The sequence below is a fragment of the Branchiostoma belcheri genome, unplaced genomic scaffold, assembly GCF_001625305.1.
Source record: "Branchiostoma belcheri isolate BF01 breed outbred unplaced genomic scaffold, Haploidv18h27 scaffold2, whole genome shotgun sequence".
Lineage (NCBI taxonomy): Eukaryota > Metazoa > Chordata > Leptocardii > Amphioxiformes > Branchiostomatidae > Branchiostoma > Branchiostoma belcheri.
Window position 1 is genome coordinate 3,129,074 of NW_017803490.1, and position 25,777 is coordinate 3,154,850.

General features: G+C 39.6%; 3 protein-coding genes across 3 annotated transcripts in view; 1 reads left to right on the plus strand and 2 right to left on the minus strand.

The window, feature by feature from the left end:
- The window catches only part of LOC109468581 (synaptic vesicle glycoprotein 2C-like), a 48,912-nt gene extending 34,142 nt beyond the window's left edge, over positions 1–14,770 (minus strand). The window contains exons 1-3 of the mRNA XM_019766873.1: positions 14,725–14,770; positions 14,142–14,272; positions 7,188–7,245 (exon numbers count right to left, since the gene is read on the minus strand). The gene's annotated coding sequence lies outside the window, so the exon portion shown is untranslated. The remainder of the gene's footprint in view (positions 1–7,187; positions 7,246–14,141; positions 14,273–14,724) is intronic.
- Positions 14,771–15,072: 302 nt separating this feature from the next.
- On the plus strand, positions 15,073–19,959 carry LOC109468620 (protein KTI12 homolog). The gene is made up of 9 exons (XM_019766934.1): positions 15,073–15,285; positions 17,243–17,294; positions 17,527–17,579; positions 17,700–17,755; positions 17,925–18,004; positions 18,234–18,393; positions 18,742–18,804; positions 19,030–19,098; positions 19,434–19,959. Exons 1-9 carry the CDS (start codon positions 15,135–15,137, stop codon positions 19,575–19,577), a joined length of 828 nt encoding a protein of 275 aa, XP_019622493.1. The 5' UTR covers positions 15,073–15,134; the 3' UTR covers positions 19,578–19,959.
- Positions 19,960–22,544: 2,585 nt separating this feature from the next.
- Positions 22,545–25,772, minus strand: LOC109468603. Its single transcript, XM_019766914.1, has 6 exons — positions 25,361–25,772; positions 24,607–24,889; positions 24,270–24,361; positions 23,653–23,811; positions 23,348–23,484; positions 22,545–22,981 (listed from the first exon to the last, which is right to left on the minus strand). The coding sequence occupies exons 1-6, from the start codon at positions 25,615–25,617 to the stop codon at positions 22,905–22,907; spliced, it is 1,005 nt and encodes a 334-aa protein (XP_019622473.1). The 5' UTR covers positions 25,618–25,772; the 3' UTR covers positions 22,545–22,904.
- Positions 25,773–25,777: the final 5 nt, after the last annotated feature.

A 25,777-nucleotide genomic window follows, 5' to 3' on the forward strand; every position in this document is an offset into this window, starting at 1 on the left:
TCACCTATGTGTGGATGGTGTTCAGCACCAGGGACAGGCATGTTCACTTCTGTGCAGATAGTGTTCAGCACCAAGGACAAGCATGTTCACTTGTGTGTACATAGTGTTCAGCATCAAGGACAAGCATGTTCACCTGTGTGTGGATGATGTTCAGCACCAAGGACAGGCATGTTCACATTTGTGTGGGTGGTGTTCAGCACCATGGACAGGCATGTTCACATGTGTGCGGGTGGTGTTCAGCACCATGGACAGGCATGTTTACATTTGTGTGGATAGTGTTCAGCACCAAGGACAGGTGTGTTTATCTGTGTGGATAGTGTCAGCACCAAGGACAGGCATGTTCACCTGTGTCTGGATGGTGTTTAGCACCAAGGACAGGCATGTTGCATAAAATGCACAAAATAGAATATAACATGTACATGTACATGTATGCATAAAAACAATACATCATGCAAGAAACAAAAACTCCTATGCAATAAAAATCATGGCTGCAATCTCTTTTATGTTATGTTCGGGACATATATATTGAGCCGGTAGTGCAAAATGTATTTTCTTGCCCTGGGCAAACGGTGAAGAATGTTTTCAATAAACTTCAAAGCAACACTCCAAGGACATGGCATGTTTTCTACAGTTATGAGACGACTACATATGATAACACACTGGACTACCAAATCTGTAATTGGATCTATATTGCAAGTGTGCTGTTCACTCTGTGTTGGGGATAGCACGGAAATGAACAGACTGTACTTGAACACACAGTTCCCTATAGACCTGCCCTTCACACAATACGTGTCTCATGGAATGTTTCTTTCATGATGAAGCCAGTATCTTTATCAAGGCTTAATGAAGAAGGGATTCACTGAGGGCGAAGGTGTGAACAGCCCAGCAAATATACAATGTAGTCATGACGTCATGTTACGTTGACAGTGTTATTGAATAGCCCTAGGGGGTCGTATACCTTGCTTTAATCAATTACACATGATGGTACTGTATGTTTTTATATCTAACTACAGTTTCTTTATTGAAGGGTTCGAAATCCTTTTTTAGCAGGTTTTTCTGAAGCCAAAAGCTGGGCTGTTGTAAACTTTAAAAAGGTTTGCTTTGTATAACTTGTGCTCCAAGAAACCTAGCATCCCCAATAAGTCTAGCACGGAAAACATGACTTGTGTTACAAAAGATTTGATAGTGGATATTTCAAGCCCTATACTATGATCATTTGCTATTATGCTGTAGCATGTAACTAAATAATTAGAAGTTTAATTAAGTCTGATATTCTGTGTCTTTCTTGCTCTCACTGCATTTTAATGTGTAAATCATGAATTTAGATTTTAAAATCCCTGGCTTGAAAAAGTGCTTTAACTTTAAGTTAGTAACTTAGTGGCCAGTGGTTCAGGTCTATTACAGAAATTCCTGCCTTTTTTTCATCCTGCCTGCTTTATTGATTCCTTCCAACAATCCGAGGACCAAGGAATAAAATAAGTGTCACAGTGGCCTTACACACGGCGCCTTGCAGGTGTGCAGATGATTTGTTACACCCATCAAGATGCATTATAACCATACCATGTCATTAATCACTACTTCATGTCATTATTCACCACTGCATGTCCCCTGGGAGGTTACACAAAACACCGGGAGGAGGCCTCAAGCACTTAGCCTCCTGTGCAGACTTTCTAGCAGGCAATGTTTGTTTCTACTAGGCTACTAGATTAGGGGCAGGGCTGTATCTACCCACTTAGAACTTAGCCCTTTGTACAAAAATAGTAGCCTCTACCAGGCTTGAGGGAGTGGCTGGACATAGTAGAAATTGGCCAAATAGAGAGATACATGTAACACGCCGAGAGAGTTTAGCCATCCAGTTTACAGTTTGCCGGCAAACTCCCTCGGCGTGTTATCTCTCTATTTGGCCAATTTCTACTATGTCCAGCCACGCCCTCAAGCCTGGTAGAGGCTACAAAAATAGCCCTCCCTCTGATAGAGCTATCTAAGAAAAAGAAACTCTAGCTGCACTAAAAAAAGCTGCCAGCTAGAAAGCCTGCACAGGAGGCTATGAATCACGTACTCCGGACTGACACAGTTATGATTAATCTCCTCACACTCCCAGGAAAATCGGTTTTCCTAATAACTTTGCTGATTACAACCGAGGAAAGGAGAAATAATCAGCAGTCAAGTGGGCAAGGCCAGATAAAGTTGAAGTATCGATTCTTGGATTAAGATTGAAGACTTTTTTTGAGGGGAAAGCAAGGAAGCAGGTGTTATGTACATGTATGTAATACCTGGGCTATGAAAATTGATTTAACAATCTGGATGGCAACATTTCACTCATTGTTAAGTAAAATGAAATATATATTTTTGGCTGATGTCAGTCTGTTTGGAATTTTTAGCCCAAACAATTGGAATTTTTGCCAAAAGAAATCTTATTATTGTATTTAGATATCTAAGTAAACTGAAGCTGGTGTGTTACGTTGAAGGGCGGTTATACTAGCTATATATACAGATACAGATTGTATTTTATTCAATGATTGAAATATATAATATTGAACAAGACAAGAAAGCTTTTCAGAATTTGACTGTACATGATTACAGTGTACTGAGGAACAGTCTAAGGGACTGGAAAAAATTATTCTTTTAAATGTTTTAACAAAGTTTAAGTCTTTTACATAAGGCCACAGTCCAAGTTAATTCTCGGTTGTCAGATTCAGGATCCCCGAACCTATTTTTTTGCACCTGCTTCCTTGATTTCCTGCAAAAATATATAAACCAGCATATCAAATTGGTATGGCCTAAAGATTCTAGTGTAGTGGGCTCAGATTTTAAAACGGGCCACTGCCGGTTAGGTACAGGTCAATATCACTCTGAGATACCTTCACTAACCTGCATATATGTATGCAGGTAGGCCTGACAAGGAGCGTCATTTACTGAATGTATGAGCAATCAAGCTGCGGTTCACTAATTACGTTTTCCCAGAGATACACGAGGCTGGAGATAATCTGTGCACTGATTACAGATCTGTTTCAAGATCAGGCAAAGGGCAGATAAACATAGGAGTTGAATGCTAATTAGTTACTCCGAGCTGTGGCAGCACGTTGGAAGAACTTACTGCAACTGAGCTGTAATGTATTGTGGATAGCAATTCTTGTTAAAGTTCTTTTTTTGCATATTTAAGGATTATGTCCTGTCTATAGTTTTCAAGTGTTGTATTGGAAAAGATATCGTTTGGAACAGACAAAATTCTGGTGCAATGTTGAGCAAATATCTAACAAAAAATTTTGATGAATCCAGGTTTCCTGCAAGCGCAGTACGCTCTGCCAAAATGCTGGCTATGGCATAGCCTGCAAGATGATCATGTGGAAACAATATCTGTGATACAGTGTGGGAGTTTACATCTAAAGAATGTAGAACTTTACCTGTTTGGGAAATGGGTTTCAAAGAATTTTGTTAGCAAGTTGGAAAATATTCTGCATAACAAAATCTTCATGTTACTGACATTTATACTAAATCATAGACAAATTTCAACACATTTGCAACATCATTTCCCTGCATTTCCATTCATGCAAAAACATCCCATGCCCTGGTACCCTTATTTTTAGGTGGTACCAATAAATAAATGCTAGATGTAAACAAATTGGTAGCCTTTCTCCAAATTTGTATGGTGCAAAAAAGCTGCTATAATGTCAATCTCTGAATATTGTTTATTATGCAATGCAATATTAAGAAATAACCCAAAAATTCACTCAGGGTATGGTTGCAATCACACTGAGGACCTTTAAGAAGATTACCTTTTTTTCCTGGGCAATATCAAAGTGCCAAAAGATGACACTTGCAGATTTAGGGCTACACCTTGCTGATGATAGACTTTTATTACATTTCAACATGAGAATGATGTTTTTATGCAATGCAAAACCAAAAATTCACTCAGGGTATGGTTGCAACTTGCAATCACACTGAGCTCTATTATTTTACCCTTTTTTCCTGGGCAACATCAATGTGCCAAAAGATGACACTTGCAGATTTAGGGCTACACCTTGCTGATGATAGAGTTTTACTACACTTCAACATGAGAATGATGGCAGCCCAGGGTACCTTATTTCCTGCACAGGATGGAACCCATCACATCTGTCACATCAAAATGGCTGCCGGGTGAAAAGGGACAAGATATCAATGAATATTTGATCAGGGCGGCATAGAAATCTCAGCCCACGCAGTGTGGGGTTGGGGACCGATGCAAAGGTTCTGAATCTACTAAAGGTGAGGTTGTTGGTTTTTTAATATCTGGAATATCGCCCAAATCTTGAATATCTGAGAGACTAAATACTTTCAAAATGCTAATGTTTCATCACCATTTGGTCGATATTTTATAGAAGAATTTTTGTGGGAGTTCCAAATCTAGAGGGGTTGTTTCAAAGGTTCTACATATCATATCATCTGTAGGTAGACTAATGTTAATCTATGCAAATCTAAGCAGAGCAATACACTAACACTTACAGTCAATGTTCTGATGCTTTTAAATTCAGTACTTAGAGATTGTCCAGAGTCTAAAAAAATTAGAACTTCCATCAGTCAACAATTTTTCACTCTGTAGTTTAAGAATATACTCTGTAATTTAAATATATATAAAGTTAACTCTAGTTACTCTCCTCTTTTCTGAATTAGACACTAATGTGCAGATAAATGTGAGTCTGACTACATTTAGTTTTGAAAGTTTATTGAATACTTTATTGAGTATCTCCGAAGCCAAATGATCTAGCCTTGGCAACCTGTGCTTGATCCCCACTGGAGTCTGATTGAATTTGTCCTAAGCTGACTCTATTGGAGAGAGCAGATTTTGTTACTGTAATCTGATTACCTTTGCCAGATTCTGATTTAGTGTCTGAAGCATGCCAGGCTGACACAGCAATGGTCACTGTGTGACGTCAATAAAAATTACATGCATCAACTTTAGCTTAGCTTACTGAAAAGCTAATCTTCCCTGCATGTATCTGTGTTCTATAGCCAGTGTAGGAGGGTAAAATACACCCCTGGCAAGAATATTCCTGCATATATTCTGGGTAGGGCTCACTGGATTTGGCCTGCCACACCCACATGAAGTTTGGCATGAATGTAGGGGTGGATGGATATGAACTGCTCCATGTAACCTGTGCACATTTAACTCCTGGCATTATGCAAAGCTTCAAGTCAAATAGTAAGAAAAGTCAGGATTCAATCTCTTAACATTCTTGGTTAGGCCACAGCAAGTAATTTTTATGGATGACATCAGCGCGTGCATTGATTTTTGTCTGGTTTGGAATAATAAATGGAATTTTGTTGCCCTCTCACAGTGGTCAACATGCCGAAAATGGGCAAAGATGTCTGTGACAATGGATGTTGTAATAGTTGACAGTAAAACTAGCACAATATTAATACAGATATCATTTCTTGTTTAACAAGGTTTATGATGTCCAAAATTGAAAATGAAGGAATCTTGGGGTTTTTTTTTGGCCTGCTTTGTTTTGTTTTCGCTCTATCGCATTAGATTTGGAGTCTCTAGAGGATGCCATTCATAAAATTTACTTGCTGTGGCCTTAGAATTAGAAGTAGGGTCTCTAAACATTGACCCATGAATTTCAAAGTTGAAGGTATACGGGTCAGTCCGGAAGCCTTTTTGAGCTTGTAGTGGCAATCTGTATCTAGGACATGTAGCATTGGAGGGTAGAGCCCATCCCTCTCCTTCCACCACCTTCTACTTCCCGAACAGAAGTCAAATACCAATTCACATCTGAGTGAAGTAAAGAAAATGCCTTTCCATCTAGAAATGCCAGGAATCAAACCCGTGACCGCTTGATCCTCTCTAGCCATACCGCGAGGCAATTTGACCGTACACGCTACTAAAACTCGTGACAAGTTGCCACAGAAAATTTGCCAGTTATTCTGTGGGGGGATAATAAGTCTGTCAATATCAGCGGAAATCTAATCATGCCCAAGGACACCCTGCCCAGGCGTGTAGCTCCAATTAGGCCAGAACAACTTAAACCTGGGGTCAGTGTGTGGTTTACTCAATGGTTATAGAGGCTTCTCATTGACGTCGTCATGATTATCATAATGATAGGAATCCTGGCTACCAGGTGTTGGCAAGTACATTGAGTACAGCAGCATGTTTGTGTGTTTAACAGACATGATATACATAAACAGATATTCACATCAGAATTTAAGCGCAAAAACAAGAATAAGTACAGGGTGTAGATGAAGGAATTTCATGGCCTTGCAGGACCGACGAATGCCTACAACTACTCTAACCCAACATGAGGTACATGTATGTGAAAAGCATGTATTCCTATACAGGCTTTTCAAAATGTGAGCATGATTGAGTTGATTCAGAACCAGAATCTTTTCTTTTTTTGAAAATTAGAAAAATTAAATTGGTGTGGCCCAAGGTTCATCAAGTCAAAATCTCCCAGCATATCGACCTGAAACATCACTGGCAGAAATATATTCTTCAAGTCTGAAATCTCCTTCACAACATGAAAAAAATACAAATGTTTCGATGGAATTTCCATTGAATAGAATGGCAATCATGATATTTCCTGTCTTGTCAATGGAAAATCAGTTGAAATGCAAACACTACAGTAAGAGAATAACAACACCATAGGTTCAGCACCAAGGACAGGCACAACAGTATCAACATGCAAGCTTTTTTTGATACCATAGAACACTGTTTCCAGCCCAAAATACATGCTGTTAATATATTTCTTACTTTCCTACATTAGGCCATGTTGATTTGATTATATGGATGACATCCGCGCGCGCATGAATTTTCGGCCGTTTCCAAAAAAAAAAGTTTTCAACCATACTGTAAATCGTACAAAACAGTTGCAAAATGAGCAAAAATATACCGTAAGTTACAAAAAAGTAAGTAAAAACTACACCAATGTCGTAGAATGCCAAAATCAAACGAAAAAAGACGAAATTGTAAAGAAATGAATTTGAAGAGTAGATTATTCGCCACACCATACTTCTGTGTCATTTGTTCAGCCTTCATGACCACGTAGATTTCATAATGAAGGCAACTTTTTTTTTTTGCAACACTTTTTTTTTATTCGCACGCTCGCATCAGTTTTGGAGTTCCCATAGGATGTCATCCATATAATAAAATCAACATGGCCTTAGTAAAATAATAACAACGGAATTATCAAGCAAATAAAAGCAATGCTTACCTTGTATTCAGATGCTTGTAGATGAGATGGTAGGGGGAGGAGACTTGCACAAGATGTCCTATGGGGGGAGTCAAATTGAGGTATTTAACATCATTCTACATGTGTTTGTATATGTGTGTTTGTGTCACTGTGTGTGTGCATGTGTGTGCAAGCCTGTTTGAGTATGTATTTGGGAGGAAGATTTCATTAACCATTATAAACAGTTTTCAACGACAAATAGCAACAAAATGCCATCTTTTACCACAAATGTTGATGGATGGCCTTTTACAATGCACCATGGGATAGTGTGGGTGGAAACTCTGACCCTGACCCAGGTCTGAACCCTGGTCCTGATGTCCCACATGTGGTGACATGAGGAACATTTAGGACTGTCAGCCAATTTCACAGCACCATGGATGAATGCCATTTGCACACTCATGAATTATAATTATAAAGAGCTGTTTATGAAATATGTTTTTCTTAAAAGTTTTAAAAAACTGAGACTAGCATAAGAAACAAGATTTTCTTTAAAAAGTTTCAGATGATGACAATCTTTAGAATTGAACTTTATTCAAAACCCCCATCCAGACCCTCTAGGGCTACACATGGGGGAAAGACTGAGATGAGAACCAATCAAGGGAAAACTGAAGCTGACAACCCTGCAAATTTCCTCCTCTACCCTAAGGCTTAGAGAAGTCATGCTGCTGATGCCTAAATCCTGTACTGACAGAATTCATCAGGGTTTGAAATGGTTTCTGTCATGTAGTGGTGCATACCTAAACCCACATTTAGGTTCAGGTCCGGATTCAAGTCCAGAGGTTTAGGTTCACTTCCAGACTTGTGAGTCCGGACCTAAACCCATGGCATATACAAAATTGCATGTTGGCAACCTTGCAATGTTGTCTGGGTGAAACTTTGGCCACATAACATGGAGGCCGGTACTTGACGATGCCCGATGGCAATGTTTTCTTCATTTTGCAGCAAAGATTTTGCAATCTACGGAAGGTTTTAGGTGGTTTGGAAAGAAAAGGGGTATGTGAAATGATCTTTTATGGTAATAAGTCCGGACTTGGTTTTTTACTTTTAGGTTTTTTTTTACTTAAACCTAAAAATTCTTTCAAGTCCGGATCCAAGTCTAGTGAACCGGTATGGACCACTACTGTCATGGAATATATTTACTGAAAAATCGTTATTAGCGGTGGCTTTATTTTGACATTTTTTGTGGTAATCTCTCCAACATACATGTAAATTTCTGTGAATATGTCTTCCTTGTATGATTTTTTTCAATCACAATTCTAAAACACTGTAAAAGATGTAAAATAAAACTGTTGCAAAAGTTTCATAATTCACAGTAGGTTTCTCAGTATAACACGTGACTCTCACTTGCCATCATCCAATATATTCAAACAATCGATATCACTTCACCCAATATACATTCTCTCCTATTTTGTCATAAACCATTATGTATGCCAGAATGTGAGATGACATATGTAGGTCAAAAGAAGTATGACATTCTTGCCTCACGTGTACCATTTATTTCAACATCCCGTAGTTTAGGGTTGGACCTGGAGAATTTTGATTTTGCTAATGCTTCCCAGAACAGACAAGAGGAGTGCATCAGACAGCAATTACAGCTGCTCTGCCTTCCAGCTCGTCATCAATCTTTGAGATGCTGAAAATGTGTCGCAAATTAGTCTTCTGGTGTGGAAATCCTGTGGCACTTCCATGTGGGTGGATAGCTTGAGTTAATGGTACTGTGTTGTGAAGGGGGGTTGTTAAAGATGTGTGGTTTTTGATTGAAGGGGCTAGTCTCAACTTCTCTAACGATCAGAGATGGCAGACTTCACCCCCTTGATGTTGTTAAGAAACATACAAATGGACTTGGTAAAAAAAACTTTCTTGTGTGGTAAACTTGGACTTAATGCTTCAACGCAAGACAGATGCAAACTTGAGAAACATTTATAAGTCTCTGTCATAGAATTGTAAGAATTGTACATATTAACAGTATTAAAGACCAGCAAATTTCATTTATGAAGTATTATGTAATTTTTATTATTAAAAATTATTATTATATACTTACATTACATTTGCTTGTATATTACTTAGTAACATTTTGCTATTACCTAAAGGAAATGTATCTCCATTGAATAAATGTTTTGTTTTCCATTCTGTAAGTCCTACTGGGGATACACACTGCTCTTGTGGGTTTTTAAAACGACATGTTTGTCATTCTATTGCCAGTCATTATGTCATTGAAGGGTCAAGGTTCAGCACATTTCACAGTCTGACAGTTGATTTAAGACATCACTTCATGCCATTCTAAATCCTTAAGTCAGACAGAAGGGTGTAGTTAAGGCTAAACTGTCTCTGGTGTGCAGTTTGCAGCTTGCTAAATAGCATTTTATATACACGTGGGGAAAATATTTGTGAAAGCACATGAGATGAAATATAGAGACATTAATACACACACAAAAGCTGATGGAAACATGTTCTCTTTTCAACGCAATCACAGGAGCCTTGTTAAAGACTTTCCAAAGGCATTTGAAGGGTGAAAGGTCAGCATATTTTACAGTTTGGGACAGTCCATTTGAGATGCTGCCCTGTAGAGACTCATTCTTTAAGTTTGACAGCAAAGACAAACTGTCTCTTCTGTGCGTTTGACATCCAGTCTGTAAATTACGTCTATAATTTTTGTGAACATAAAGATGTTGGCATACACACCATACCAAGTCGTGCTGATTTTCATGGTACATGTCAGTACACATGAATTGACAAATTTCATGGACTTGAAATTCATGACTTATATAAGTTGAGAACGTCAATACTGTCAAGGGATTTTATCATCTTAAAACCAGAGTTCTCGGCCCTGAAAGTTGTCACTTTTAGTGGTAAGGATTCCAGTACAGCTGCAAACATTTTATATAATTATTAATATAATTAGCCTGGTAATAGATTCTGCTATTTAAAATGAGGGCATTTAAAACCAGAGTCAAAACCCCCGTAAATAATTTCATCAGGTTGGAAGATACTTAGGATATAGAATTTTCTTCTTACACAACCATAGAGTTTTATCACCTGCTTACGTTTCGATGTCTATCAGACACCTTCCTCAGAGCTTCTGACTGGAGTTCTGCAACTCGCCACTATTTAACGCCAATGTAGGTGGCGCTTTTGCGGCGAGAATGCAATCCCAAACGTGGCTGAGCTTGTAAAGAAGCAGTCTGGATAAGGAAGTCAACCCCAGTGATGAACCGGGACGAGGGGGGATACAAGCTCAGCCACGTTTGGGATTGCATTCTCGCCGCAAAAGTGCCACCTACATTGGCGTTAAATAGCGGCGAGTTGCAGAACTCCAGTCAGAAGCTCTGAGGAAGGTGTCTGATAGACATCGAAACGTAAGCAGGTGAGAAACTCTATGGTTGTGTAAGAAGAAAATTCTATATCCAGAGTCAAAACCCCTTCACGCTATAGTGAAATAGAAGTGGTGAATTCCATGGTCGTGGAAATCATCAATCCATGGCGTCTGAAAATAACATGATTTCCACCATGAAACACAGTCCCTCAGTCTTTATTACTAGAAGCTTTTCCAACTCCCATGGACCTTGCTAGGTAATATTTCACCAGCGAAGATCATGATATTTTCTCTACCATAAACACTACTTTATCCAATAATGGCATCGCAGAGCTCTTGAGGCAATGAAACATTGTGTTCAGGGAAAACTTTGTCGTCATCTGGCATTTTACTGCAGCACAGGTGGCATTTAGAGGCTCAGAGTTCAACATATTCATAGTCATAAAAGGGTAACAGTTGAGAATTGCTTCTATCGGAAATTTTGTCGCTCTAAATGATGTCATTGTAGAATCTGATGTTTGAAGAGACTCATCATGACAGAATCTTATTAGCGCTTGACATCTATATCAGGTAATAGAATTTAGCAAAATAGGAAAATTAACTTTATTTCATAATAGGTTCTAAAAAGGTTATTTTCCTCCAACAACGCAACAATCCGTCGCTTAATATATTCCGATGCCTTTTACAGGAATTCATTCTTTCGGAAGACCTACCATTTATGCTTTTAGGTTTCTTCCTGTTTTATTTGTATGTCTGTAGAGTTTTTGTATTATTTCAATGATGTACTGTACATGTGTTATATGGGTTTTTACCTGAAATAAAGAATGAATGAAATAGCTATCTTCAAGTTAAAGCTGATATACATGTATTTGTACAGGAAAAATTCCTCAATATTTGAAGTAAAAGTCAACACTGAAGAATGAAAATTTCTAAACATCTGTACTAAAAATTAATACATACTATGTATATCTATAATTTGATTTCTGTAATTTGTACATGATGTCATTATAACTGAATGTTTCTGTAAGGTTTTTAATCCTCAGTGAATTTCAATATTGTATTGTAAATTAGCGATAATTCAGATTTTCGCGGTCGCGGTCTGTCAATGCTAATAAAGTTTTCATGAAATGGCTGGATGAAATACAAGGAAAATTTCTCGATATCTGTAGTAGATGTTAACACTGTAGGATGAAAGTTTGAAGAAAATTCTGGATATTTTTAGAGGTTTTTAACAATGGGTTCTGGATGCAGTGCAGCCATTGTCTAAGTCATGAAATGGCTGGATGAAACATAAAAGAAAATTTCTCAATATCTGTAAAAGTTGACAATGTAGAATTAGAGTTTGGGCTATTTTTCGAGGCTTTACACAATAGGGTGGTTTTTAACAACCAGGTTGTGTCTGCAGCACAGCCTCTGTCCATTTACTCATGAAATGGCTGGATGAAACAGGAAACAAGAAGCAGCAGTTGGCTGTACAAATTCATGACCATCACCGTTCACAATTTCATTATCAGACCTGCGCCTCGGCCAGATATTTAGAACACGTACAAACCCCGGGATGATCAATGCATTATGGCGTTTTTTCCTCCAAGTCTCGTCCAGAGTCTTAGCAAGAAATATTGAAGCCAGAGTCCGTGACATTATTCTCTACCCTTGCTTCAGTTTATTTGAAGTGCAAAGAGCTTTTGGACTGAAATATTCATAGGAACGCTGTTATTAAATTCGGGGCAGAACATTACGCCGGTGCTCCGAGATCAAAGAGGGCTCGTCCCCGCCCACGCTTGCCGGACGCATCGATTTCCGATCTGCGCTTCATCCGCGGCGAGCTTCCATTATGGCAGCTTTTGATCAATAACTACTTAAGGCCAACGCTAAATCATGTTGGCTCATTGGGTTTTTGGGATCCCTTATGTTTCCCAGGTTTCTACAAGGACAGGAAAAAAAAGGAAGAAATCTTGTCTGCTTTTTTGGTTCTTAAAGCATGATACAACCATTTAGGTATCAAAATTGTTAACAAATGAAATTATTTTTTTTGTCATAATAAACGAAATATAGTGTGTGATGTTGGTGCCTGAATGTATTACGTGAATAGGGAAAAGGCAATGTTAACTGTAACTAAAAGGTATTAAGTTAAAACCTACTCTGACAAAATACATGTACATGTAACTTTGTGATGTTGTCTTTAAGCATTTTATAACTAAGATGTACATGTAGTATAGATGTTGTACTTCAGTGTTTGGTACCTCATTTATCAAACCAAACAAAATGGCCACTCAGACATTTAATTACTCTTACTTAATCACTTAGACATTTAAGAACACAAGAGAAGTTTGACCTTGTCTAAATGTGTTATCTGACCTTCAAACTGAAGAAAAGCCATGTAATATTCCAGGGGTATGCATATTCCAAGGTCACTGAATCTGTCCAAGTGTATCTAGGATCAAACCCGTGATCTCTCCATTCTGTCACAAAATGTATAATGCTGGAAACTCCATCAGTCTCAGGCCATATCAGTTGGTAACTGCTACTCTGGAAGCCATCTTGACAGTTGTAATGTTTGACAGCGGTATGATACCATCAGAACAGCGGTGTGATACCATCGCAGCCATCAGTTCAGCCTACACAGCCTGACATTTTCCAGCACAAATTTTCCACCGAGTACTTTGGCCTCAACAATTGGCCTAGTCGTTTCTAAAGAAAACTGAGATGGTGCCAAAGCGGAAAGCTTTTGATTAAACACTTTGGCAGACAGCCTGGCTGGGGTATAACAATTACCTTCTTCAACTTGATCGTGAAATAAATTAGAGGCACAAGTCTGCCAAGTAATGTGGTGTCAAAATATAAAAGCAAAGAGGAAGTGCAAATATTAGTTATTGTATACAAATGGCAAGCAATTAGTATACATATATCATGACTTTTAATCTATTGATACATGTGTAGATGGAACTAGACAAGGAATTTTTTAAAATCCTGGTATCAAAACATCAGCATTTGGGGCCGGTTTACTTATTATCCTAAATGGCACACTGGCAGTGAATTTTACATCAGAAAATATGAAGCTGCAAGAACCATGAAATTGCATTAGTGGTGCCTAGAATTCAGACAAAAGAAATGTTTGGAGTGCTCCAGCCTCTTCTGTAAGGTGGCCAGTGTCATACAGACGTAAATAGCTGAATGGACATTCTTCATATCAATTATTCAAACCACAGGCTAGGTCAGATTAAACAGCTCAATTTTCCTGCAGTCTGCCATTTTTGCTGTAAGTTGTTTTTGAAACCAATTCAAGAACCATCAAATTAAACTGGTATGTCCTAAGAGAAGGACTTGTACCAACATTTTTAGCCGAAGAGATAAGAGCACTCCAAACAGTCAGATAGTGGCTCTGCCTCTGGGCCCATTTGGACAGACATGAAACATGTAATCAGTAAACCGTGCCAGCTACACTTGACAGATCACTTATAGAAGTGCAGCGGACCAACTCCAGGCACACCTGCCACCAGTGCTAAAAATTCACACAGCATCATTTCCTTTCAATTTGCTTCACTCACATTACCAAAGGATTACCACCAAATTTCCATACCATTCATTAAGCTAGGAGGGAGAGAGGGGAATGGAGGATGTACCTGTGCGTGTTGCGGGGAGCTGGGAGGATGCTCAGCTGACTTGCGGAGACCGTCGCTCGCCCAGCTGTGGTCGGGAGGCAAGGAGAGACGGCATCAGGTCATGTGATCAGGTCACGTGACCAGGGAAGGACCTGTCATGTTCGGAAATGAGATGATTATGGCGGAACGTACCAATTAGAAATTTAGCAGGGGAGATTGGGTTGCAAACGTAAATGAAATTAACTCCATGCGAGGAGCATACCATCTGCAGGCTTGGTGTGGGGGTTGTTTTTAATGATGAATGGTAATGGTAATGAAACAATCTATCATTGGACAATTTACTGAGTGAGGGGACTGTACTTAACGTTACATTACTAACGTTAAAGCAGCTACTATTTGTCGTGAGTCATATTTTTGACCTTGACTGCACCATGGAAATTACAAAGCAGTGATACCTTGCCATAATATACTTTTACTAGACCAATCAACTGCAGCTAAATCTTAGCACTCAATCACAATTAAAGGAGTTCAAAACACGACGTCCTAAATGTTATACTAGCTGTTACTTAGCTGCTGATTATAACATCATAAAAGGCTTGCTTACCTTGTTGGCATTTCGGTAACTCCTCAGCCACCGTTCCCAGAGCCAGTGAATTTAAACGTTCTATCCACGTGCTGCACACGTAAAAACATGAGAACTCAACTGCGTTGTTTTGTTTTCTTTGTGTGAACAACGAAAGCTCTTCATAGTGTGAACTCTGGATTTTCGTCATCTTTTGCGGTTTCAAGTGACGCCAAAAGTTGCTGTTTAAACGTAAAAACAACACCCAGTTCCTCCCATTTTATTTTACTCGCGCCACACGAGGATATCTAACGCCGAGTGAAATGTTTACATTAATGTCGAGAAAAAAAGGATAAGGTCAAAGGTCATTATTACCAGGAAACGTACAATAGTGCCTCTAGCGGAATATATGAGAAGTGCAGGTTGCTCAGCTGAGTGTGGCAGTTTTCACCATGCCGCTTGTAGTTTTATGCGGCATCCCTTGTAGCGGAAAAAGTAGGCGAGTTGAAGAGCTAAGAAAGCACGTCGAAAGTACGACCGATCGGCCCGTGCACGTCGTAAGCGACGAAAGTGTTGGAATCGACAAAAACGCCGTGTATGCAGGTATGGTACTCGTGGCGGTGGGGAGGGGGGCACTAGTGCAAAAGTACCTAAGTAACGGGTTCCTCCCTCAGTACTCGGTGTTCAGTACTGAAGGTGCCTTCCGAACTGAACTTCCAGTTCGGAAGTTCTGTCAGAACTGGGCGTCCAGATCTGAGGCGACTTCAGAACTGGAAAACTCTGAATCAGTTCTGGAAACCGAGAACTGAACGTTCCTTCCGTACTGGAAAACGCGGAGCGGCTTTGGCGTGAGTATAGCCCGGCTTACAACATGGGCGATAGGCCACCGAGTTTTTGTTGAGATCGCTGTTGCTTTGTTTTATGAACACTCGCATACTGTGCACTCCGTACAAGCTTAAGATTCCCGATAATCATACACTGAACACAAACACTATGAACACGGTCCGTTGAAAGGATCCGAAGAGTCATGAACTCAACACATAACACCGTGAACACTGTCCGTCGAAAGATTCCCGAGAGTCATACACTCATCGCATAACACCGTGAACACGGTCCGTTGAAAAATTTCCCTAGAATTCTCTGTACAATGAACCATACATATATAATACATACTGCTGGGTACTTGGTCCGCTGAATCATACAATAAAAAGCACACTCATTACTCAGCTGTTACATTGGCGTTCAGGGTAGCGCAAAGGCCGACGGGAATAGAACAGGTTTCGCAAACTCGAATGCGTTCGCAAAACCGCTGCTCGACTCGATAGAACCCCAAGCCGGGGCTAGCGCTAGCGGTGATAACTTCAAAAAGATGACTAGTAACTAAGTACCTAACCAAGATGAAGCGTTCGGAAGTCGCTGTTCGGCTCTCGGCAATCTTCGGGAGACTTCGGTATCTGTTCGTATGGTTCTTTGGAATCCTCATCAGTTTGTGACCGTGTTCAGTGTACGTATGATTCTAGGGAACCTTTCAACGGGCCGTGTTCACGGTGTTATGTGTTATGTGACTGTATGATTTTTGGGAATATTTCAACGGACCACTGTATTGTGATGGCAACGGGCTGAATGAGTAGACACAGTGTATGTTCTAACATGCGCGAAACAATAATAAGGATTTTATTTAATGGTTTACAAAACAATGTAACGTTACATGTATTGTTAGATCTCAACAAAAACTCGGTGGCCTAGCGCCTGTGCTTACAAGCGCTGCCGGGCGGTAGTAAAGCCGGGCAAGCTGCCGGACGGCCGCCGCAACATAAGGCGAACACGGCTGCCGGAGGACAACGAGAATACCTACAGGAAGCGTCTACGGGAGACGAGAGAAACTGAGGCGGCTAACAACGAAGAGCGGGCTGTTGAAGATCGGCACATCGACCAGTTATAGACCAATACTAGTTTATACGTTGGTGATGTCAGCAAGGCTACTTCTACTACTGTAATGAGACATATCGTATTCAGTACTGGAACATCCCAGTACAATTAGAACGTGAGAACAGGAAGCCCAGTTCGGAAATAATTTGAAAACTCGGCTTCCAGTACTGTAGAGTCACTTTTTACTGGTCAATCCAGTACGGAACCCGTTACTTAGGTACATCGACACTCGGCTTTCCAGTACTGAATGACCTCCGAACTGGGTAACCAGTACTGAATGACCAGTTGAACCAGCCTTCCTGTAGCCGGGACGCAACACAGTACTGGGGTCCGAGTACCGACGGGCGTTCAGGTCTGGAAAACGAGTTCCGAAACAAGATTCAGTTCTGAACTTCCAGTTCTGACGAAGCTTCAGTACTGGAATAACGCCGTTCCGAACTGGAATTCCAGTTTAGAGCTTTCTTCAGAACTGGGCCCCGAGTATCGACGCTGTTTTCTCCACGGTTTCCGTACTGGGCGCCCAGTAAGGAACACGTTACTTTCGTACCTTTGCGGCACTAGTACTGCATTTCACTATGAGTATGATAATGTCTGAAGTATGATACTAACGTTTTTGCGATTTTATTTTTAGATTCCAGACAAGAAAAAGATGCCAGGGCTAAGCTTAAGTCTGCCACAGAGAAGTAAGTATCGAGGGATTTGAACCCAGGACCTTTTGGTTCTCAGTGGGTCACACACACTAACCACTGGGCCACAAGTCATCACTCTGACTATTATATAAAAAGCAGACTTTCTGTACATGTATATTATTTTAGTAAAAAAAAATGTGTGTAAACTACATGATCTTATTGACTAACAGTTACAGAGGTTTTGTTTTGTTATTATCATTAGTTAAACGTGTTTTCTCATTTGCAGGAAACTTACCAAGGAAACAGTTGTGATTTTAGATTCCTTAAACTACATAAAAGGTGAGTCAACATATCTTCATACTGACATGACTGTAGACATTTCATTTCAGGCTCTATTTTTGCTATGTTCCAGATGGCGAGTCGGATTTACTCTCATTTTGTGACCATCCCTTTCTGCAGGTTACAGATATGAGCTGTTCTGTCTGATCAAACTTCTTCAGACACCACACTGTGTGGTAAGCCAAGAATTTCCCTTTTTCTAAAGATCCCTGCATTATAACCTCTTGCCTATTTTGAAGCCTTTTGTTTTCTGTTACCCTGTATTTTTTCATAGTACAATAATTGTGTGACACCTTGGGTTCGGAGCCAAGTATACTGTCTTATTTACCTTCCTGTTGTTTTCAGATCCACTGTGACACCAACCCGCCTGTAGCCTCACAATGGAACCAGGAGAGAGAGCCATCAGAACAGTACACACAGGAAATGTCAGTTTTAATTTGCGATCTTACTAGTAGTTCAGAGACTTATACTGTACTACTGAACTGTACCAAGTAAAATAATCGTCTCAATCATGATACATAAATACATGTATATGCAAATGAAAATACTTTACGGTATTGAAATTTAGTTTTTATGCCAAGGAGCAAGCTGTTACTACATGTATCTAAGTTTCTTATATTTACCTTCTAACTTTTCAATAATGTTTTTGTTCAGATTTGACGGTCTCGTGATGAGATTCGAACCCCCTGAATCCAGGAACCGTTGGGACTCACCGCTCTTCACCATACAGACAGGAGATGAGCTGCCCTGTCAGGATATCTGTGATGCCATCTTCCACAGGAAAGCCCCTCCTCCTAACCTCTCCACACAAACTGTAAGTATTGTATTGTCTATAATACAATATAACGTTAGTACCTAGTATGAAGTCTAAATGAAATTGTAACACTGGATCTTTAAACCTCTATGAAATATATAATTCTCTCTCTTCCACCATGACTGATCATGAGAGCATGAATGAAAGAGTTGGAATATCTTAGCCTCTACCAGGCTTTGGGAAGCGACTGGAAAGAGTAGAAATTGGCCAAATAGACAGATGATATGCCAGGAGAGTTTGTCCTTGCTAAGAGAACAGTTTGCCACTCAGGAATATTTGGATCCTTGCAGTATGTTTTGTACGTTTCAACTGTTGTAAAATGATGTTATACCTTATATTTGTCTACAGCAACCTCTGTCATCTACCAACTTCCTACATGAGCTGGACAAGATCACACAGGAGGTTGTTAATGTAAGGATGTTGTCACTTGTTCTTGTATAGACTAGTCCTACTTTGACGCTAATGTTATGTTTATTCAAAACTTGAAAAAGAAATCACTAAATTATTTTTAAGTATATCTACACATACACATATACATACACAATATATACATGTACACACACACACACACACATGTACTTGCTTACTTTGTACACATACATTGTACACACAAAGTCCAACTCTGCTCTGTTTCAGACCTTACTAGATGCCCAGAAGACTGCTGTACCAGGAGACTACATCCACATACCAGGAGCTGCAGACAAAATATCCTTCCTCTACTTCTATTCCTAAAATGAGTTTTTAGCCCTGGAATGTAAAACCATAAGCTGTTATGTTTTTGCTGTTTCTTGTTCCTCTTCTTCTCCAAACAAATAAGTTCAATGAACTGAACCAGATGTCTGTCACCATAGTAACTGGTGTTGGGTCACATCATGTTGCAATTTTATAGCAGGAGGGATTTAGACTCCTGTCACCATATATAAATGTGTTTGAGTAAGAATATTAACAGAGCAGATCATATGCGTAGGTAAACATTATGCATTTGCTTTGCAAATGTTACCTCTCTAGTGTAGTAATTTTTTTCCTTAACAAAAGTGTACATCTACCTGAGCCACGTTGTGAGTGCCCCAGAACTGAGGAGACATCGCAGACAGTTTATAACCTACACCAAGATGCACCCTGTAGACGACACCTCCAAACTAGCCAACATCTTTGTGCAATATCTCAACAACAGCATCAAGTAGATAACCTTCCACCTGCTAATGTAGCCTTTTGGCACCACATTTGCATAAGTTATTGGGTTAGGCAGCAGGGAGAAAGTTAACTGTATTTTGGCAAGTCCTCAGAAGTGGAGCCAATAGTAGGTCGACATATGATGAAATCACAAATATTAGTATTTTTTTTAGAGCATTGCGATTCATACAGCAACAAGACATGCTATGTGCTACATATGTAAGTAAAGATGTGAAAGTCTCCTTTGCAATATTTAATTCACTGATTTTCCCTGCAGAGTAATATCAAGTCGGACGCAAAGTTTCTTGTTTTGATACTTCTGTCTGAAATCTTAATTTTGAGTTAGTTTTGTGTTATTTCTAGTCATCTTACTGATTTGGTATGTTTAGATAACTTTTAACTGGTTTCAGATTAGTTTGTATTTCAAAACTGTTACTTTTTAACAACCAATAAACAATTGTTCTTACAAGGAAATGGTAATCTATTTGTCCTTTTCTCTAGATTTGTCTTTATGTAAAATGTATTATGAAACATTGTTCACCTTAAATCGGGGTATCTTACTATGTAGCACTTCAGACTTTGAAACATACCTTTCCACCAAAGTGTCTATAATAGTATAAAGTTAAGTCTTAGCATGACATAAAGACTTTACAGAGTAAGGCAATATCTGCTTCTTGAAGATCTTGATTTCAACTGCTCCTTCCTGAGAATGCTGGGAGATGCAAAGCATGCTGGGGAAAGTCACTATCATTCAGGGTAACGAACTGTCCACTGGTGACCAGGGTAAATTTGAGGACGGAAACATTGCTTCTGAACTGGAAACCTGGAAAAGAAAAAGTTTCAGGTAAATTAGAAAGATTATCTACTTGCAAATATACGAACACCATAAGTAAATATGGCACATCAGAGAATACAGTAGGTTTGAACACTAAGCACACTGCTATTTTTAGAGATGACACCATCTGGACATTGCTATACACTATTGTATACACATTGCTTCTTCATGACAGAATACTATCAAATGAAATATATTAAAATACAGTACTTACTCTAGATCCTCTTGGTGCCAGTCCCAATGGAATTTTTCAAGTTTGGTAATATTTAAGTTTTGCATTCAAAACAAATGAAATGATACAATGGTCGTCATAACAGCACACAAAAGCGAGACTTGAAACTGGAATTTTTCCCATGTGGACTTCTTTCTGCAGTTTTCTTCCTGTCCTGTTTGGTAGATTTAACATAAGGAGATTCAGGACCTTGAACAGTTTCTTCCCTTGGCACCGAATTGTCAAAGCCCTGTCCATGTTCATCAGACTGTAAGATTCTTGCTTCTTCTTTAGTATCGTCCATATCCTCTGACATAGCCGCTCCGTCAGGTAAGTCATGTCCAAATGCCATCTGAACTTTGGTCGCACTGTCCTGGCTCGCTACTTCAGCTGGTTCCGTACTTTCCATACTTGTTTCCACTTGTCTTCTTTTTGTTGCAGATTCTTCCAGTGCCATTTGAGGTGACAATGTTTCTCACAGTTTCTGCTTCACTAGTACTGTACTTTTCAACCTCAAAATCTGTCACTTGTACCTATGACTTTTCCTCGCCACCAAAATATCGACCGCAGTTTGCTCCTCAGCTATGTTTGTCAACTTTGGATTAGAGTCAGTAGTAAGTAAACAAGTCCTTTGTACAAAGGTAAATAAAGAAGAAGGCTTGGTCAAACAAAAGTGCTGCGTCATTCTATTTTAAGAATCTGTTCAAAGGTATTTTCCCACCTAAAAGTGGGATGTGAGAAAAGTGGTTTGAACAACAAAAATAAAAGAACATGGATCAAAAATATGCAGTAATAAGACTTTATTCATAGATTTGTTAAATCTGTCATGGTAGAAAAATACAAGAACTGTATATGTGGCACTCTGGGAGTCAGCATTGAGTGGAGAAATGGTGTTCAAACAATGAGTTTTACATCTATTACTACAGAGTACATACTTGTAGTCAAACACCTATGATGAAAGACCTCGGACATTTACACAATGTGTCTTTCTGGCTTATGTAGTATAGAGTACAGTTTTAAAATGTTAGGCTTAAAAATATGCCAAAAGACTCAAATGAGACAGAAAGTCTTTCCGGATGCAAAAAATAAGGAAACATTTTCTTCATAATCTAATTACTTTGTGGGACCTTCTGTTTACATTGTAAAAATACAATCCACAACTTTTTCACGGCTCAAATGCAAAATGATTAAAACATCAGTCTTTAAGACAAAGTGCATTTTGAAAGTGTGTTATATACATGTATTGCTTTTACGATGTTTATCTTTAATGTTGTTTTGACTATTCAGTCTGGCTATAGAATTAGTATATCCTATATTTATCTTATGTCAATTTTACCTGGATATCCAATTATTAGTATTCTGGACTGTGTAGTATATAAGCTATAGGATAATAATGGCATCTTTGTTGAGTTCATGATGAAAAAAAAAGTATTACAATTACCTTAGATAAAATGTTAACTATGAGAAGTTAATGATAAATACAAATGAGTAACTGTTACAAAAATAAAACCTTTATAGAAAGACATCGGTTAGCAACACTTCTTCCACCGGAAAGTTTCATATTAATTTTTCCTTGTACTACAAATGATGCCACAATTGTAGCTACAAATACATTTGCATGATTAGTACAAGACTCAAATCCAGCTGATATGGCATTGAAAGTAAGCGAATCTTAGCCACTATTATTTGTTATCTTTGCATCGTTTGGAAAATCCAAACTATCAGGCAGCATTTAGCAAGAGGCAACATAAACATCCATAAAACAACACATTCACGATTGGCAGTTAAGCAATTAATTAAATCAAGTGGAACAGATTGGAACAGAGCAAGCTTGAACAGCAATGGTTTAGTTGTTGAAGACTTTTTATATGCGACAACAAAATCATTTGCTGTTTCTTGATTTTTTTAAAGGGGAATAAAATGAGGAGAGAAAAAAGGAAAATGTTTGACAAAAAGCATGGACACTAGACCTCTCAAATCTTTACATGTTACATGTACGCTGAAGCGAGATTTAATACCAGCTATACAGATACAGATTCAAAGTTGGTTACACCAAAGGTAGGTTATATATATTGGCTATACAGATACAGAAGCTGGTGTGTTATGCCGAAGGGCGGTTATACCAGCTATACAGATACAGAAGCTGGTGTGTTACACAGAAGGGAGGTTATATGGACTATACAGATATGGATACAGAAACAGCTATGACATCAGGAGTGTCCCAAAGACAGAAGATATTGTAGAAGATGGACAGGACAGACAACACAGTGTACTGTCCCTGATGCAGTCATCTCAGTTCTCTTTGACGGACACTTTTGAGCTGAGCTTGGTCATCAGGTTACAAATCACAGCATCATCCAGGGAAATGGCTGAAAATGTAAAAAAAATGAATATAAATTTCTAAAAATGCATTCAAAAAAAGCTAGTCCATGTAAAAATTGAAGTAAAGCAATCAATTCATTGTACTGTAAAGTTTGACATATTCAGTGTTTTTCACTTGCAAGCCCAAAGATACAACAAACAGTTGAAACACTTTCCATGAATTAAAGTTTCACTCAAAATTACAGTGCTTCGTAGCCTGAAATCCAGACACGTTCAGCATCAGTTTGCTCGAACCTTTGATGCCCTTGCTATAAGCAGTTTGACTGTTTGACAGGAGCTCAACATAACTGGATCCCGGGCTACAAGTCCCTATATACTAGCATCTAAACCTCCATGGAGTTTACTAAACTCACCTTTGGGGTCGTCTGGTCTGCTGAGCTCCGTGGAGACGTTAGAGATAGTCCTGTTGAAGGTGAGGTCCAGGTCCTTCCCGGGGCTGTCAAACTTGATGTAACACGCCCTGTTGGACAGCGCCTCCTGCTGGATCATCCTGGTATTGCACATCATAAAATATGCATTGGTCAACAATCTCTCAACATGTAATCTTGCATTTTGCACTATTGTTTCAAAAATCATATCCAGTTGCTTGTGTAACTGTTTTCTTGGCATCGATTGTATGTTACTGTTGATAAACAAAATAATGAACAAACAAACAAACCTCATTGGTGTTAGAGGTCCATCAGGAGTGGCCAATAGAGATGCAGGACTGCCCGAGGCTGACAAGCGTGACCGGTTGCGAGCGCGCTGGCGTGCTGATCGTCGCTGGGCCGTACTACTTTGCCGGACGGGGGTGAAGGGAGAGGGGTTCCTTATGGTCCTGGTTAGGGGTTGAGTTAGGAGACTGGGGTCAGGAGGTCAGTGGGGGGTCAGGAAACAGTAAGATTCGAGGAAAAACAACGTCATTTTGGGAAGAACACGGTTTTCTGACAACTCACCGCCACCGTGCCTGTCTCTTCCACCATCTCCAAATTACGTTTCCACCATCATACATTTATATACATATAACATGACATTTTCAACCATGCACAAACTTGCTGACACACTGTAACAGTGTAAAATATACCTGTACATACAGTCTAAGTCTAGAAAGGGAGCAAACCTCAAAAAGTTTAAACTAAAATGTTGTTTAATACCCTGTAAAGTAACAAGAGTTAATCTTGTAATGAAATTCAGTTGGCTTGGTGGAAGCCTGGCCTTCAAAAACTCCTCTAGACTAAAACTAACTGAACTTCAGCACAAATATTATATAAATAATGATGAGTTTGTCCCACTCACCTGTAACGATAACCGACTTCTGTGTCCGGCGAGGAAACATCACACGTGTCGACTAACCGCTGACGCTTCTGGTTACTAGTTATGTTGAATTTCTGGGAGAAACAATAAAATCCAATTATCTTCAGAAATACAATTTATTTACATGGTTGAAGTCCTAGCAAATACATAAATATATAGAGAGTTGTTTACTACTATGTGTACACAAACATGACTACTTAGTAAATTCTCATTTCCAGTACTTAGATACTGCACAATTAATAATTTTTGTGAGGAATTTTTGTCTCTCTTAAACTTGTCGCACTGAGAGTTTACAATGAGTATACAGTATGATACATACATTTGGCAGAGCTCCGAGTGAGTTGGTGGCTGCTCGTACAACGCTACTCGCTTTCCGTTTCAGCCCTGACAGCTCCCTTCCGACACCGCGCTCTGCGAGCTGGTTACGGATCATCTTGAAGGACGGCCTTCTGCGGACTTTGGCTGAGGCCGCGACCACGGGACTGGCCTTCTCGTCCACGGCTTCCACCAGGCTGGGCTGGCGGCGCAGCTGGCGCAGGTTGTAGGGTAGACTGGCTTTCAGGCTTCTCAGGGACGGCCGACGCACAAACCTCGGTCTGATACTGGAACATGAGATGTATTATGGAAAATATCAAAGCAATATCATAGTATCTCTTGATATGAGGGCAAATAATACTAATTAGTTTTAATGTTACATGTACCACTAATCTCCAAGCAGATATGGATTCAAAGCAATGAAAAAAATCTGCTTCACTTCGCCATGATATCAGGGCTGTGAAATATATTAGACTGAAAGCTAGAGAATCCCTGACTGTTATATCATATTCCACCCTACATCTGCTTGAATATTTACCCAACATTAGGGCGTGGTTTTTTGGTACATGTATAAAGAAAAACATGTTGTTCCAAAGAGACTAATCTATCGGACTGTAATTAATTTATCGGAAGAACACAACAAACCAGAATTAATTATGTAAGATTCAGAAAATAAATCCTGGGCATCGCAAAACATGTAACGTTATATGGGGGGAGGGGGGGTACTACATGTGTATAAACATGTTCCGATCGCCTACCCCGTGGTGTTCTGGTCCTGTGGAGACTCTGGTATGTCCTCATCGCTGCCGATTTCCACCAGGCTTCTGTGTCTTCTCTTGTGATCGTCCAGCTTGACCCGGACGCTCTGCCGAAGCTCCTTCAGCGAGGCGAGGGAGGGACGCCGGCGGAGGGAAGCCTTCCTCACCACCGCCGGGCTGGCCTGCTCGTCCGCTTCGGCCACCAGGCTTCTCCGCCGCCTGAAGGAGGACTTTATACTCTCCGATCGCGATATCATCACGTAGTCTTGCCTATTTTCACGATCTAGAGGCTAAAATTACGCTAAAACTGCTGCTAACTACCGCAGTCTGGTCGCAGGAACAAAGAAACCGAGTCGCCCGTTTCAAAATTTCCCTCCACCAATCAGGCCGTGACTTGCGCAGAGACGCCGCAGTGTC